At 37.3% G+C, this 13,575-nt stretch overlaps 1 protein-coding gene across 1 annotated transcript in view; it reads right to left on the bottom strand.

Annotated features, from left to right (window-relative positions):
* The window catches only part of TMEM170B (transmembrane protein 170B), a 36,192-nt gene that overhangs the window by 12,506 nt on the left and 10,111 nt on the right, over nt 1-13,575 (bottom strand). Inside the window, exon 2 of the mRNA XM_004694760.2 lies at nt 6,918-7,088. Within this exon, the coding sequence (XP_004694817.1) occupies nt 6,918-7,088 (171 nt within the window). The remainder of the gene's footprint in view (nt 1-6,917; nt 7,089-13,575) is intronic.

Here is a 13,575-nt window from a genome sequence, read left to right as displayed (position 1 = left end):
AGGTAACTAGCACCATCAATATCCCATAAAATCAGTTGAATAAACTTTTAAATTGCTAATTGGACCTGTGGAAATCCAGAGGGTTCCCAAAATAAATTTCTTATTGGAAAAACTGAATTAATAAAGAAAAGAGAACTGTAGAGAAATAAAGAAGTTTCTGCCTACTTTAGGGAATTTTAAGAAAAGTAGAGGAATCTGATTTAAAATCAGATATTAACAAAGATCATGGCCTCGATTTTACAAGTTTTACAAAAGTTTTACAAAAACTTTACAAGAAAAAAAAAAAAAGTTTTACAAAAACTTTACAAGATTTTGTCAAGTGGCCCCATGGAACTCTTTTGGTTTCCAAAACTTATCTTTTTGCAGACTATGTCAAAACCTCAGGCTTACAGGCAAAGTTGTGTGTGTGTGTGTGTTGTGTGTGTTTGAAAGAGCTAACTGGAAAAGCAAACACGAATAAGAGCTCTCCTCTCAGAGTCTTCATGTGCCATAACCACAGATCTACTTATGTGTTCTTCAGAAGTAGAATAGCAGGATTAGATAACGTATTCCTTAACTCTTGCCTTTCAGAGAACGGACTTTGTCTCAATATGGCTTCATCCAATGTCTACTGCCAATCCTTGGGGAGTCTGGTTTTTCTTTGCTTACCTTTACAAAGGTTGTGCTCTTAGTCCCTACAGGTCTTAAAGGTTTATATGCTACTATGTATTTATGCTAGTATATACTAATGTAATTCTTAAGTTTCCATCTTTCACAGGACATCTCCTTAATTAAAGAATAGTATAGTTCAATCAACAAAGAATAAACACACTCCAACCCAAGTTCTTGGGGACTTATGCTATTTTTGTTTTACAAAGGAAGTTTTTAGAAAAAAATGTAGGGCCCTCCCTGGTGGTGCAACAGGTAAGGACACAGCACTGCAAGTTAGCAGTAGCCACTGCAGTATGAGTTGGATCTCCGGCCCCGAAGGTGACCATATGGCACAGCAGACCTCTCCTGACCTACCCACTGCTCCCTGATCTGCCTGTCCTGCTCCCAACTCTGTCTCAAGTGAATCCTCTCACTGCCCCTGCACTTCTGGCTTGTAGCCCAGTTCTGTATGCATAAATAAATACATCTTTAAAAAATAATAAAAACAACTCTGCTCTCAGGAAACTGTAACGCAAGTTTTTGGCCCCTGCCTTCTTTGTAGCCCAAGAGTTACAGGCGTGCAAGTTATAGGGTGTGAAGGTATATTGAGATGAGCACAAAGCAGAAATAAAGAACTATTTTCTGGAGCATCATTTTGGGGGTGCACATGTCAATTTCCAGGTAAGGCAATGTGCATACTTTAACTAATGGTTCTGGTAGGTAATCATACCAACTTTCTCTGGTACATGATAAAGTTACAAGAATCTAGAAGATTAAAGATTTTACAAATAATAATAATAATAATAATAATAATAATAATAATAATAATAATAATAATAATAAAATAATCCCATATTTGTCCGTGGGTCTGTCCAGAAGAGAAGTTCAGGCTTCAGACTATAGTCTCTGCTGATGGCTGATCACAGAGCTCTGCGGGATCCCCTGGCATCCTTTACTTCTGCCTCTGCTTTCTCCTGGCCCACATTTTGCTCATAAATGTTATTTTTTTCCTTTCTTGTAAGCTTTTACCTTTGGATGGTACTATCAGAATTTTATAACTGGCTTCTAAATGGTGCCTATAAAAATTCTAAACTCTGAAATATAATAGTAACTGCACAAAATATTTTTTTAAAGATTTATTTATTCATACAGAACTGGGATACAAGCCAGAGATGTGGAGGGTGAGAGGATTCACCAGAGACAGAGTGGGGAGCAGAACAGGCAGATCGACGAAGTACACTGCTAAGGGGAGCAGCAGGCGGGCCAGGAGAGGTCTGCCACGCCATGTGGATCTCCTCCGGAGCAGGCGGGGATCAAACTGATGTGGAAGTAGCTTAAGCTTCTTAGTGCTGTGCTTTAACCCGCTGCGCCACCAGGGAGAGCCCCAAAATATTTTTAACAAATTAAATTGAAGATTTTTAGAAAATGAGAATTATTCTAAATTTAATTGGTTAATGTGAAGCACCTATGGCGTCAAACCATAATATTGGATGTTACAATTTTACCCTGTTTAAATCAAAGTTACCTTAAGTTAGAAGGGGCATCCTGAAATTAGAATTGTCAGCTGAAAAGTAAACTTGTCTCTTTAAATTTGTAACTGATAGTTGCACATAAATCTGTTCTTTACTGCTATTTAAGTAATTTCTCAAATCTCTTATAGTAACTGAGGTTTTACTCACTTTAAGAGTAGGAATTCACTGATGAACTTTAGATTTACTTTCTGGTCCTTATTGGAAAGGAACTGAAGAATTTAATATTTATGAGTAAATATGTCTTCAGTCACCTTAAAAAACTGAAACATGCTTAAAAATTAAAGCTATTTCTTTCAATTCAAGGACACAATGATACAAACAGGTTACATTTTACAAATGCTTACAAACTAGAAATTAGGAAATAAAGGGAGGAAGGGTTAGGAGGTCTAATTAATATGTGAAATTAAAGCTCATAGGAGTCACCAGGTGAGGAGATAGTGTGTGTGCATTTTTAAGATGTATTTATTTATGCATACAGAACAAGGGTACAAGCCAGAGGTGCAGGGGTGGTAAGAGGATTCACCAGTGACAGAGTGTGGTGCAGATTGATGAAATAACTGCTGAGGGGAGCAGCGGGTGGGTCAGGAGAGGTCTGCTGAATCATGTGGGTCAGCTCCTGAAGTGGCTTTAGCTTTTTAGTGCTGTGCTTTAATCAGCTGCACCACTAGGGAGGGCCTGAGTGTGTGTTTTCAAAGGCCTAAGGGGCAGTGACAGATTTTGCATGTCTAAGACTAGTATCAAGATGAAACTGGTTTTGGGAATGGAGCAAAAGATGGAAAAGCCAAAGAAAGTACTGATAATCTGAGAGAGGTATCTTAAAAATGAACTTTATAGGGTCAAGCTTGATAAGAATGACCCATTGTAATGGTTTTTCTTTGTTTTAGCTAAGCTTTAATATCAGTAGTATATTTATGTGAAATCAAACTGGTATTTTATCTGCTAAAAGAACAAAACATTTTTAACTATGGTCATCTTTTTAATAAACTGCTCAGTAATTAATAATCTGGTACTTTAAGGCCTAAGATTAGCTAGAAAGAAATCTTGATAGTATTACAGTACTGTGAGAGAAATATTTTGCTCTTTATAGCATTGCCAATCTAAGGGTAACTAAGTACTGTATTTATAAAGTCCCTGCAAGTATGTTAAGTCTGTGACAAAAATTTCCTAGTATCAAAACTCTCAAATAGTAGTCTTTAAGTAATTGAAGAAAAAAATGCATGGGAGACCTTAGAAAAACTCCTAAGACACCCATAAAACTATACTTGTAAAAATAGAACTATGAAACAAATTGATCTAATCTGGGTGTATTGGAATGTATGTAAATAAATATTATTCTAAAATTATATGAAACTTGCTAAGAGTTTGTTTTGGTGAAATATTACTGGTTAATTCTGGTTATTCTAAAAGATTATATGTCACAAAATTAGGCAAATTCCTGTCAACTGCAATAATATTAAATTTTAATTATGATTATTTTAAAGTCTTTTTGCCATTAACAGAACTTACTTTGCTTTTTATTCAGAGAAATTCACAGAAAAAGGACTCTGCTGCACACCCTGTAAATACATGCTTATCAGGGAATTAAGAAAGAATTATTAAAACTTACAAAAATTGTTAATAAGAGATCGAGATTTCCTACATGGAACTGAATAAACTATGAACTAATATTTTTGATGACTATTTGAAACAGTAATTTTTATGTTTTGCTTTCTCCAGAAAACAACTTTTTGCTGAGCTGAGTCATGATCTGCTGTGATGGCAAATTCAGACCTTTTGTGACCAAAACTGAAACATCTGCTTTTTTCCCTGATACCCCCCAAATGTTAGTGTTTACTAAGTTTACATTTGTATTGGTAATGTATTTGCGTAAGTCCAATAAGATTTTTTTTTTCCTAATAAACTCTTGAAAAACATGTTGGTATTCCTGGGATTTAGCTACAATATACTAATCTGCTTACAGGAGTGAATCTAGACTGACCTCAGTCTTCAAAGAAAACACAGGTTGATACCTGGCTTTCAAGAGTCACCACTTCACTGAAAGATACAGGCAGGCAAAGAGTGATCATGGTAAGATCAAGGCATGGGCCTGAGCTCTGAGAAGTCATTAAGAGTTTAACTTCTTTATGAGAAGTTCCAACAAGGTAGATCTTAACATATATTTTGTTCTTATTGTGCTTATGAAGAGAACTAGCCAAGTTTATTAGAACTAGAATTAACAGTAAAACATTTTACTGCATTTGGCAGAATTGGAGAAATGAAGAAAAAGAACTCATATATGTTTTTTAACATCACTTTCTGGTCTCCTCAATTATTTTTAGTGTTTGCATTCCTATCTGAACACTGGAATGGATCCTAAACTTTTCTAATACCCAGCTATCATACTCCAAACTGAGGTTTCCAACTTTTTTTCTTTCCAATCTTTTTTTTTTTTTAAAGACTTATTTATTTATTCATACAGAACTGGGGTACAGGCCAGAGGCTCAGGGGCGGTGAGAGGCTTCACCAGAGACCGAGTGGGGAGAAGAACAGGCAGATCGACGAAGTACACTGCTGAGGGAAGCAGCGGGCGGGTCAGGAGAGGTCTGGCTCGCCATGTGGTCTCCTCCGGGGCAGGCGGCAGGCGGGAATCGAACTCATGCGGAAGTGGCTTCAGATTCTCAGTGCTGTGCTTTAACCCGCTGCGCCACCAGGGAGGGCCTCCAATCTTTTTAACTTGTATTGACGGAAACCAAACTGCCTGTTCTGAACTGAAGATGGAGAATTTTTAACTTCAGAAATATTACAAAGATGGTGTGCCTAAACATAACGGTTACTGCTTTCCTAACTATCTGATGACATCATCTTGCAAAGGAGGATGTCACTGCCTTTCCCCTAGCTGAAGATGCTTCTACCCTGACATCTGCAAATCTTTTATGCTTCATGCTGCTGCCTGCAGTCTAGACAGGATCAGGGCTTGCCTCAATCTTTAACTTCCATTCTTCTTATTTCCTGACCAGATCAAGGCTTGCCTCAATCTTTAATTTTCATTTCTTCTCATTTCCTGACTAGGTCAGGGCTTGCCTCAATTTTTAACTTTCATTTTTCTTATTTCCTTTAAATGACGTTTATTATTCTGCTTGCCAGAAATTGGACACAACTGTTTAATTGGACTCTGAACCATCAAGTAAAGGCACAATGGATAAAAGTATTGGAAAGTGCTAATTTCCTCCCCTCCCCCATTTACAAGCAGTCACCTTGGACTGCAATGCCCTGTAAAGCCATGCTTTATATATAGATAGATATAGATATAGATATACACACATGCAGGTTCAGGGGCTTTTGCTTCTGTAACCTGACTCACCCAGGCGTGCTGCAAAGGCACTCTGGAAGACACATGGAGGAGAGATATGTAGGAGACTTGAAGACACACATAGGTTGGAACACCTTGGGACACTATCCTTACAATACAGAACAATGGCAACTGTTATTCTGATTTGTATTTTTGTATCGTCTGTCCTAGAGCTGCCTTATTCCTTTCTTGCTGTTCACCACCAGGAAAATCGGTCATCTAAGAATCTGTGGCAAGCTTTCAGGCCTCACAGGACTTCTACAAGCAGCTGTGTTTGGCTAAGCATTTGTATACAGGGGGATAGGTAATTTTTGGTTAGAACTATCCTTCATCTCCTCTCTAAGCACACTGATTCTATTAAAGACCTATCACATCAAGAGTATGTTTTCTGAGCGTCCCTGGTGGCTTAGGGGTTAAGTCTCAGTGCTGTTACTGAGAGTTCCATCTCCTGCCAAGGAGTTGACTCACATGAATACATACCAGTGCAACAGACCTCTCCTGTCTCCCCTTAGCAGTATATGTCAGTAGCTCTGCCTGTTCTGCTCCTCTCTGTCTCTGGTGAATCTCTGCATGCTACCCACCCCCACGTTTCCCCCCACACACACCTATGCTTACACATCTTCTATACCAAAAAAAGTATGCACTTTCTTTTTCTTTATGCTCAGAGATGGCCAGACCCCTTTAAAGCAAACACCCCTCGACAATGTGTGGTCCCTCAGTCATGTATGAACAATTGGAATATTAAATTAAAAGCTCCCAACAAAATGTTTCTATGCAGAATCAATGGTGCCAAAAGGACAACAAAGGGCTAAAGGTTACTACTATAAAGTTACATGGGTAAATAATGGTCTGACAAACCTCTGTAGGTGAGTAGAGGTAGAAGAGTTACCTTTGACTTTTAAGAGAAAATATATTATTCAAGACTGTAACAAAGTTTAATTCTGACCAAAAGGGGAGACTATAAACATGTAAACTTTTCTGGGGACCCAGCTTTAGTGTGGTGAGCAAACTAAAGCTATCAATCAGTCTGCTCAGAGAAAAAGGTGGAACTATGCAACAGCGGTTTCCCAGCTTTTGTATCTCTTCTAAGAGGAGGAGACAGGACCTTCTAAGGGGAAGACAGGCCTTCCCCTAGCATAAGCACACCTTTGGACCAGGACAATTTAGGACTGAACAGCCGTCCTTTCAAGAATTGTTACATTCTACCACAGAGCAAGGTTTGGGATGCTTCCCAGGTCCCAATCCCTCTTTTACCTAAGACATCCTTTCTCAGAGCATGTCTGAGATTTTTTTTTTCCACTTAATGTAGGTGAAACATGATTTCTGCTGAAAAAATATTCTACGTTATTAGATATAATTATAAAATGTTACCTAAAGCATAAATGCATACAAAATGAAGACCTTGAACAAAATCAAAATCAACTTACTAGTAATCATTGCTCCAGTGACAGAAGCCAGAAACCCGATGCTGACTGCAATCACAGAGATTACTCTTCCCTGCCTGTGTCTCTGCAGCATCACAAACATCAACACTCCTGCAGCACCATGGACAAACAGAGAGGAGAAGAGAGCCCAGAGAAAGATCCAGTACCACATCTCTGAAAAGAAAAGCAAAGTGTTAATAATTCTGTCGAAGCACAGCTCAGAAAATTCAGTTTAACAGTTAGCACTAATGCTTTAAGGGGAATTTAAATGATATGATACAAAAATAATAAACACGGTATGGCAGTACTAAATAAATTTCATCAACTATCATCACTAATGCTTGATGGTGAAAGTACTACATAAGTACTATGACTTACACTGTAATTTACTATAAATGTTTCCATCATATTGCTATCATCCATCAAATTGACTTAATAAGCCCCTAATTCCATTTGTAAATCGTCTAGTTGTTTTTCACATGTAGTTTTCTACTTTTTACACAAAATAGCAATGTCAAGACACTTTAAACACTACCCATTGAATTTTTGTAGAAATCAATGATTCTCTTTTATGATTTTAAGAATTTCAGGCAATCCTTCTCTTGACTCTAGCTCTTTAGCTTTATAAACTAGAGAATCAATTAGTTTTAAATTCCTTGCCTCAGATCATTTACCTGGAATTCTATCTTTTCCTACATAGATCCTCCATTACCATTCACTGTAGCCTACACAAAACATACCTCTCATTTTGTTTCTCTAGCATTCATTCTTTTTTTTTCCTAGCTACCTGCTATCTCCCAGGAAACGCATTCCAGTTACTTCTAAGGCCATGCATTAGAATTTCCTTCTATTCAAAGTACCATCCCTCTTTTTAAATGCAGTAGTTCAGTAAGAGTCTGTTACAGCTAAAAGAACATATTCATGTTCAGATGCTACCTTGAAAATCATCCTTGGTATATAAATTTTCTATAACACAAACATATCTGTACAAATCCTACTCATTACTGGCAATCATACATGCGGGGGAAAAACAAAACAAGACACTAGGTCAGTTTAGGTGAAGAAAACTGTGGTATCCTAACAATAAAGCAAGAACAGATACCCAAGGACCCTAGATGAAAACTTGGCTTCTCAGACAGCGGGAGAACAGCACCACCTTCCTCGTAAGCAGCTCGGGTTGTCCAGTTGATGTGAATACCTGGAGGCCCACAGTTTCCTCCTGTCACATCCCATCTAATACAAGATTCTAACCATTGAGCAATCATGAAAGGGGGAAGTCAAAGGAAGACTTTACCAGTGCTGAACAAAGTACCAAACTTCAAAAATCAAATGTGAAAAAAACAAACTCTGAAGCACACCATCCATACAATAACCCAACTTCAAGAGATAGCCCTTCTTCCTGGGTCATCTTATAAAACACATTCAAAATAATTCCCAACTCAAAGCTGTCCATAAAACTTCACTCTAAATTAGTTTTCCCTGGATTACTGTAGTGTGCTTGTTTACTTTAAAGTGAGCTAAGAGGCAGAAGGGCTGTAATATGACTTCATTCTCTAAACAATACCAGAAATAATACTATTCCTAATCTCTATCTCCTCTGTTCTGGTTGCCAAGTCACTCAAAAATTATCTTTGTTGTTTTAGTTTGTTATCTTTGGATAAAATCATTTATGAGAAGTGGATTCTTCTAGGTGTCTAGAAAATATTAACTGAGTAAAAACAAGTCAAAGAATGGTACATATCATGTGACTGCAACTCTTTAAAAGTTGTTACATGGACAAAAAATATATAAATAGAAAACAATGGCTAGCTCTTAAATATAGGAAATGAATGTTACTTTTCATACACTCATTACTGTGTATTTTTAGCCATCGTGTCTGATTTTTTTATAAAGGTATACTGCATACAGACTGTCTTTAAAAATAGTTTAAAAATAGTTTTTCATTCTAGAATTCATCACACAAAAAGAGGCTCTATTAGGTCAACGGCCCTCCACCAGTTTGCTCACAAGAATTACACTTAGAGCAACTGAAACAATCTCTGGAGGTGGAACCTAAAAATCTGTATTTACCAAATAACCATGACATGCAGCTGAGATGGAAATCACTCCTCTGGGCTAAAGTTTCATAAAAGGTATTTATTTAAAAATTCTGAGTCAAAAAAACAAAACTTATCTCATTTGACAACTATATATATTTTTAATCTTGTACAGGATTCTTTCTTACCTTTCTCTTAATATCATTAATTAGATACTGAAAACATGCTAATAATTAACTGTAACCTTGAAGCTGAAAAATACTGTAACAATAAGACTATATTTTGATACTGTTCAAATTTTCTGTTTTCTCCATAAAAAATGATCCACTTTATAGATCTAAATAATCTATTATCTCAAGCTTTTCCCAATGCCAGTGTGGAAATCACTCTCCTTTAGTGACTTCTCATTTGGGGGACATGTCCCTCATGGGGGTTTATTAGACACGCAGGGAAACAATACATTTATAATTTGAAAAAGTTTCTGATTTAAGAGTATGGACAATGAGCCTTATCTGGCCTATTACCTGTCTCTGTACAAAGTGTGTGCCCAGAATGGCCCTAACATTTTGAAATGGCTGAAAAAGAAATCAAAACAACAGGATTTCATGACATAAAAACTATATGGATTCAAATTTCAGTGTCCATTAAATTTAAAAGGACCAGTCATATTTGTTCATCTGTAGCTCCAGAGTTGAGTGATTAGGACAGAAGTCACATAGCCCACAAAACCAAAATCACTTACTGCCATTACTCCATTGGTCCTTTACAGAAAAAGCTTGCTGACTCCAGGTGTACAAGATTTTCATACATATCCAGGGGGTCATGCGTTGTAACACACCCCACTGAAAATTATAGTCACAATATGCTCATTATATTATCAACAATTAACTCTTTGGTTGTTTAAAGATACTTCACCAGCACCTGTTCAGTTATCTCAGGTACTGAAGAGCACAGTACGCAGCTGATACTCTATGGTACACAGCCCTGAACAAGGGGGATGAGTGTCAAAAAGATCCCAAGAGAATTCATTACCATGGCTGAATTAAAAACAAACAAACAAACAAGATGTAAAGATAAACAAGTGATAAACATTTTAAAGACAGAATGAGGGAAATGAATGACAAGCAAGGAGTAAAGAACTAAAAATAGTAAAAAAATTAAGATAGATTAAGCCAACAATTCTTAGCCTCAGTTTATGGTATTGGAGTTATTTGAGAAAAACTAAAAGAAATATCTCCTCCAGAAATTCTGATTTAACTGGGTATCAGAATTAAAATTTCCCATTCACCCACAGCCAAAAATGACAACCAATTGCTCTCTAAGACATAACAATCAAACATAGAATTATGTACAATGGAAAATATGAAATTATAAGAAATGTGGTCTCTGGTTCAGCTAAAGCCAAGAAATATGGGTAGGTAAAGATGAGGAACATGAAGATGAAGATACAGACTGCAGAAGTCTGAGTAGCTCTTGGGTGAATGAGACATTGTTCATAGGCCCCAAAAAGGCTTTAACATGAAGGAGTCATGAGACATTAAATAAGGATGTAATTCAATGAAATTCAACTTTTTAAAGATTACCCTGGTAGATACGGGTAAGTGAGTGTGAGAGGAGTTGAGAGACTATCAAGAATATAGTTCCAAGTGAAATGAAGGTCTGGATGCAGGCCTCAGGACAGAAGAGTTTGCCATTTGCGGATGGCCTGGATAAGCCAGATGAGAGACATATGATGCCTGGCCAACCCCAGACTTCTAATACAGGCAGATGAATAGATAATAGTGTGATGGGATTGGAAGCATGCAAAGAATGTGTAGTATATCTGCAATATTGTTCAAATGTTGGTGACAAGCAAGGAGTAAAGAACTAAAAATAGTAAAAATCAAGTAGAAAAATGTGAATATTACCTAGAGACATTTACATTATAGCCCATATCATTAAAAATAATAAATCTCAAGTTTGTAATACCTGAAATTATTCTCCTTAATTCACAATTGATTTTGTCAAATTTAAAACCTATTATTACTAAAATAATTGTCATTAGATTTAAAGTTTTGTAATAACTTAGGATATAAGAAAGCTGCAAAGAAAGCTGTCCTCATCTTAACAATGTGGAAAAATATAAAATCGTAAAATTTTTCTTTAGCCCATCTGTCAGGTGGGCAACAAAGTAACCTAAATTCAAAGATTCCAGAGAATGGGGAATTTTAGCAAAGGAATACAAATGCCAAGAAAAACAAACTCAAGTGGAAATGCTAGAAATTAAGACAATAAAATGAACCAAAAAAACAAAAACCTGTATTTCATGAGATATGGAAACTCCTCGGGAGAGAGAGGACTGACAAATTCTGTGACCTGTGGTAAAGAATAGGAGCAAGAAATGGGCACCATGCAAATGGTTAAGAAGAAATCAGCTAACATTTTAGCAAACTGTTAAAAAGGTCAAATGTGGATTAAAATGTCAGGCTGGACATACGGAAAATAAGCAATCACTTGCAAGCCTCTGCCCCAAGTCTCTACAGGTTCTCCCTAGAAAAACAGGGCTCTAGGCCGGAGATGGGAGACACCACTGTGTTATGTGTAGGTCTACAGGAGGTGACTAAGGACTGCTAGAAGAAACACACATAACTCTGCCTGCTTCATTTAAAGAAAAGCTAGTAAACCAGAGGGTGACAAGTACTGCCACCCTCGGGAGATAGGCAAAGACTTATTGTAGCTTCTGAAGAGGAATGGGCAAAGAACCAGGGAAGACTCCGAACCCTATCCTCTATGCAGTGTGTTACTCTTCTGAAGAACCACAGGAAACTCCTGCCCAAGACCAGTCACAGATAAAGGGGAGAGTGTGGCTACTGTGCTTAGAAATAGAAGAATGCTAAAATTCACCAGCATTTGCCTAAGCCAAAAACTGAGTCAGGACAGCAGAAAAATATCCTTGCATCCACAAGTCTAATGCAAGTAACAAGCAACAGAGCTGTCAACGAAGTCAAATACAGGGAAAGGCATCTCTTTTGTAAGTACAGAAGAGTTGAAAAATTGTTAATAAGGCACTAACACAACAATGCTGCACCTCATTCCCACCCTAAGGATAAGGCAACAACAGAGAATTAGAAACCTATGTTAGACTTGAAATAACCATAACAAAACAAAACTCACTTCCTGGTGGATTAAATTACTTCTTGACACCACTGGTCCAGAAAGTCATTTCCAATAGTCTAAACTACCAAGAGCATCTTAGTCTCATCTGTTCTATATACAAGGTTGAATATTTATCGGTTTAAACATACACACACACACACACTCAAAAACAAGAGAAAGAAATCCATTGTCAAGAAGTAAAGTGCTCAACTGAGAATGACTTAGGTGCCCAGAAATAAGAACCGCCAGATAAGGACTTTAGAATTTAACTCTTAATTATTTAACATGGTAAAGGCTCCACCAGAAAAGGTAGACAAACACGCATAACAGATGGTGAGTTTTAGCAGAGGAATATAAACTCCAAGAAAAACGCAAACAGACATGCTAGAAATTAAAACAACAAAATAAACAAAAACATAAGCATGGCATAAAGAATTTTTTTTAATGGGCTTATCAGGGACTTGAGAGTTAAGCTAAATCAGTGAATTTAAATATGGACCAATAGAAATGATTCAAACTGTAACAGAAGCCATAAAAGTAGGGTAAGGGAGGAGGAAGAAAAAGATCTATGAAACACAATTTCAAATGGTTTAATCTCAAACAGCAGTTGGAGTCTAGAAATAAGACAACTGAATAGAAAATTATTTGGAAAGTAGCTGATACTGTAACAGGGTGGTCCCTAGGAAAAGGGGAAGTTCCAGGTTCCCTGCCCCACCCAGAAGGTGGGTGGAGCTGAGCAGAGAAAAAGGAGAGAAGAAAAGGAATCAAGAAGAAGAAAAGGAAGCTGGATGGAGAGCCAGAAGGAGACCTGAGGAAGCCACATGGAGCAGCAAGCATGTGATGAAGAAACCGTGCTTGTTTCCTGACCCTGGACTGGTTAAGGTAGATGTGGGTGAGATACCTGTAGGGAGGTGACTATGGCCGTGTTTATATTGATTTTGATTTTGCTCTTTTCCTCCCAGATTTGTCTGGTCATCTCTGACCCTTTTCCATAGGTCCCAGCCAGAAGGTGCTTTAGTCTTGTGACAGGCTTTCAGGCCTTGCTTTGGACTAACCCTTTTGGGTTGACTTTTGCCCATGAGGGAATGGGTAACTTCGGGTGTTTGATTTAGAAGTTATATTCTCTGTGTTCCGTATTGTATATTTACTGTATTAAAGTCCCTTTTCACTAAAGTTTTATATGTTTTGTCTTGTTGTGGTGGATGGCAGAATCCACTTAGAGCAGGCAGGTTTGGGGCTTCAGGGGTGTCCCTCGCTCCTTGTCCTCTAACAGATTTTGTCCTCTTAACAGATTTGCTGTCCTGTAACAATACTTTTCTAAAAATAATGAAATATTTCAAACCACAAATCTAGATGTTCAGAGAATTCCTCCTCAAAAGAAACCCCATAAAACAAAAGTAATTTATACCAGATACATCATGGTAAAATGACCAAAAATCAAAAATAGAGGGAAATTATTGACGGTAGTCAGGAAAAAAAAAAGGACATTA

The sequence above is a fragment of the Condylura cristata genome, unplaced genomic scaffold (assembly GCF_000260355.1).
Source record: "Condylura cristata isolate star-nosed mole 26May11 unplaced genomic scaffold, ConCri1.0 scaffold00046, whole genome shotgun sequence".
NCBI classification, from domain to species: Eukaryota; Metazoa; Chordata; class Mammalia; order Eulipotyphla; family Talpidae; genus Condylura; species Condylura cristata.
Note: the sequence above shows the minus strand (reverse complement) of the source record. Positions and strands in the feature narration are given on the sequence as shown.